This window comes from Trachemys scripta, chromosome 5, assembly GCF_013100865.1.
Source record: "Trachemys scripta elegans isolate TJP31775 chromosome 5, CAS_Tse_1.0, whole genome shotgun sequence".
Classification (NCBI taxonomy): domain Eukaryota; kingdom Metazoa; phylum Chordata; order Testudines; family Emydidae; genus Trachemys; species Trachemys scripta.
The window spans coordinates 66,747,995-66,751,751 of NC_048302.1; the positions used below are offsets into that span (position 1 = coordinate 66,747,995).

Consider the following 3,757-nt stretch of genomic DNA (forward strand, 5'->3'; position numbering starts at 1 on the left):
CCCCCAAGGCTGGTTCCCGTGCAGCGGGGCCAGCCCATTCCACACCCCCCAACCGGGAAAGGAAATCCGCGTTTGCGTGATCCTTACCAGCCCGATGGCGGACCGTGAAAGCAAACGGCTGGAGGGCCAGGTACCATCGTTGCAGCCACATATTGTGGTCCTTCATGCGGCCTAACCATTGAAGGGCGGAGTGGTCGGTGACTAGGGTGAAGGGGACTCCCAGGATGTAATAGCGGAGAGCTTCACACGCCCACTTCACGGCTAGGGCCTCTTTCTCGACCACCGCATAGTTCTTTTCGCGTGGGAACAGTTTCCGGCTAATGTATAGGACGGGATGTTCCTCGCCCCCTACGTCTTGGGATAAGACCGCCCCGAGTCCCACTTCCGAGGCGTCTGTCTGCAAGACAAATGGCAGGTTAAAATCGGGGCTATACAAGACCGGCTCGCTGCAGAGGCACTTCTTAAGAGTCCGAAAGGCCCTGTCGCACTCGGTAGTCCAGTTCACCTGCCGTGGGCTGTCCTTTGTTAGGAGCCCCGTTAAGGGGGCTGCGATCGCCGCGAACTGGGGGATGAACCGCCGATAATATCCGGCCAAGCCTAGGAATTGCCGCACCTGGCGCTTTGTGGTTGGCGGGGGGCAGTTTGCAATTGCCTGGACCTTCCCGATCAGGGGTTTTACCTGCCCATGCCCGATAGCATACCCCAGGTACTTAGTCTCTTGCCAGCCGATGCGGCATTTTTTTGGATTGGCGGTTAAGCCGGCCTCCCGCAGGGATCTCAGGACGGCTGCGACTCTCTCCAGGTGGGTCTCCCATTGCGGACTATAGATGACAACGTCGTCTAAATACGCGGCCGCGTATTCTTGATGGGGCTGGAGGAGGCGGTCCATCAGGCGCTGAAAGGTGGCCGGGGCCCCGTGGAGGCCGAAGGGCATCCTGGTGAACTGATAGAGACCTGTGGGGGTGGCAAAGGCAGTCTTCTCACGGGAGGCGGGCTCTAGGGGGATCTGCCAGTAGCCCTTACTCAGGTCCAGGGTGGTGATATAGCGGGCCCCTCCCAGGCGGGCCAACAGCTCATCTATCCGAGGCATGGGATAGGCATCAAATTTGGAGATGGCGTTGACGCGGCGGAAGTCAATGCAGAACCGCTGTGATCCGTCGGGTTTAGGCACCAACACCACGGGGCTACGCCACTCGCTCTGGGATGGCTCTATCACCCCTAGATCCAACATCGCCCGTACCTCCTTCTCCACGACTTGTCTCCTATGGTAGGGCAGGGGCCGGGTCGTCCCCCGTATCACCACCCCAGGTTCTGTTTGGATCTGATGGTGTACGAGGGAGGTGTGTCCCGGCTGGTCCGTGAAAGTGTGGGAGAAGGCTTGGAGGAGGCACTGAGTCTGGCGGAGCTGTTCCTCGGTTAAGTTCTCCCCGAGCTGGGGTTCCTCGGTGTCCCCGGGAAGGGGAACCTGGGGTCCCAGTTCCGGTTCGGGCGGGTAGGGGTTGATCAACAGCCCTTCTCGCTCTTTCCAGGGCTTCAGGAGGTTGACGTGGTAGCGTTGGTTCTTCTTCCTCCGGTCCGGCTGATTTATTTCATACGTGACCGGGCCCACTTTCCTGACTACCTCATAGGGCCCCTGCCACCGGGCCAGGATCTTCGATTCGCTGGATGGGAGGAGGAGTAATACCCGGTCACCAGGTTGGAAGTCCCGAGTCTGTGCCCCTCGATTATACGTCTGGGCTTGTGTGTCCTGGGCGGCTTTTAAATTTTCCCGTGCCAGATCCCCCGCCTGCCTTAGACGCTCCTGTAGTTGCAGCACATACTGCAGGAGACCCTGGGCCGGGGAAGGAGCCTGTTCCCAGGTCTCCCTCATGAGATCCAGCAGGCCCCGGGGTCGTCGCCCATATAACAATTCAAAAGGGGAGAACTTAGTCGATGCCTGGGGAACCTCTCGTATGGCTAGAAGCAAGGGTGGAAGGAGCTGGTCCCACTGGCGAAGGTCTTCCGGGGGAAACCGACGCAGCATCCCTTTCAGCGTCCGGTTGAACCTTTCCACTAGTCCATCGGTCTGGGGGTGATAGATGGAGGTGCGGAGTTGCTTGACTCCTAGGATTTCACAGACTTGTTTGAGCAGCCGGGACGTAAAATTGGTCCCTTGATCCGTGAGTAGCTCCCGGGGCAGTCCGACGCGGGCGAAGATCTTGACCAGTTCCATGGCAATGGTGCGGGCCGAGATGTTCCGGAGAGGAACGGCTTCAGGGAACCTGGTGGCATAGTCCATCATTACTAAGATGTATTGGAACCCTGCGCTGCTCTTCGGGAGGGGCCCCACCAGGTCCACGGCCACGCGTTCGAAGGGGGTTTCCATAAGAGGCATCGGCACCAAGGGTGCCTTAGGGGTCTGGGCAGGGGCGGCCAACTGGCACTCTGGACATGACTTGCAATAGTCCTTTACGTCTTGATATACCCCGGGCCAGAAGAAACGCCCCAAAATCCTGGCCAGCGTTTTGTCATGCCCGAGGTGCCCCGCCGCCGGGACATCGTGGGCCAGTTTCATGACCGCCCGGCGGTGACACCGCGGCACGAGAAGCTGTGTCCGGATGTCCCCCGTACGGGGGTCCTTCTCCACGCGGTACAGGCGTTCTTGTCGTAACTCAAAATGCGGCCACTGCGCCGCACGCTGGGGGTCAAGAATAGTCCCGTCTACGGAGGCCAGCTGTTCGTAGGTCCGTCGGAGGGTGGGGTCGGCCCGTTGGTCCCGGCAGAAATCTGTGGGCGCCGAGTCCCCCCCCCGAGGAGGGTCTTCTCGCCCCCCCGGGGAATTGGCGGGGACGGGGTTGTCTATCTCGTCCTCCTCAGTCCCCGGGGACTCCCCTCCCAACGCTGGCGTGGCCTGCGGGTTCCCCTCAAGCCGGCGGCGTAAGACGGCGTTAAAGTTGGGCCAGTCCCGCCCCAGGATCACCGGGTATGCCAACCGGGGCGCCAGCCCCACCGTCATCTGCCGGGTGACCCCATCGATGGTTAGGTGGGTCCGGGTGCTGGGGTAGCGTCGCACATCCCCGTGTATACACTGCAGGGGAATCTTCGCCAGGTGGTCGTCCGCTGGTGGGCCGAGGGCCTGGCAGACCAGCGTTTGGCCACAGCCTGAGTCGAGGAGGGCCATCGCTTGGCGGCCGTCAACAGCCACGGGCACGGTGATCTTGGTCCCCTGCGAACGTCGGGCACGGCCTTCTCCTGAATAGACTTGGCCAAATGCACAACCCCGTTCCGGGCACTCCCGCTGCAAATGGCCATACTTCCCGCAGGAGAAGCAGGGTCCCACCGTGGCTCGCTCTGGCTGCGGCCGAGCCCCGGGGTCATCCGCGGGGGGGGGTCCGACGGTATCCCCCGGCGGGGCCTGCCGGGGTCCGTGTGAGCCTCCCGGAGGGCGCGGCCACCCGAGCCCGGCCCTCTACGCTACGGGAGGGAGCACTCGGGGCTGCCCGGGAGGGCGGCCCCCTCTTTTCTGGGTTGGGGTGCTCCGTGCGAACTGGGACCGCCCGACCGGCGGCCCCCGCTGGGACCTCAGCCGCAAGGAAGTCTTCCATCAACGTGACGGCCGCGGAGACCGTCGTCGGCCGGTGGCGGAGGACCCAGGATCGTCCCCTTGGCGGGAGTACCTCGGTAAATTGCTCCAGAACCACCTGCTCCATCAGTTCCTCTGCTGTCCGGTGCTCAGGTTGTAGCCACTTTCGACAGGTCTCTCGCAGCTCCTGAGCCA

The 3,757-nt window shown here is 62.2% G+C and overlaps 1 protein-coding gene across 1 annotated transcript; it reads right to left on the reverse strand.

The window, feature by feature from the left end:
* Positions 1–211: 211 nt before the first annotated feature.
* LOC117878487 lies at positions 212–3,196 on the reverse strand. The gene is made up of 2 exons (XM_034772705.1): positions 702–3,196; positions 212–397 (listed from the first exon to the last, which is right to left on the reverse strand). Exons 1-2 carry the CDS (start codon positions 3,158–3,160, stop codon positions 349–351), a joined length of 2,508 nt encoding a protein of 835 aa, XP_034628596.1. The 5' UTR covers positions 3,161–3,196; the 3' UTR covers positions 212–348.
* Positions 3,197–3,757: the final 561 nt, after the last annotated feature.

What these genes read in the sequence shown, in the direction of transcription:
- LOC117878487 (XM_034772705.1), bottom strand. Translation starts at nt 3,160, where the DNA reads ATGGCCCTCCTCGACTCAGGCTGTGGCCAAACGCTGGTCTGCCAGGCC. An exon ending in CAAGAGACTAAGTACCTGGG is followed by an intron (nt 398 to 701) that starts GTATGCTATCGG and finishes TTTGTCTTGCAG; the next exon opens with ACAGACGCCTCGGAAGTGGG.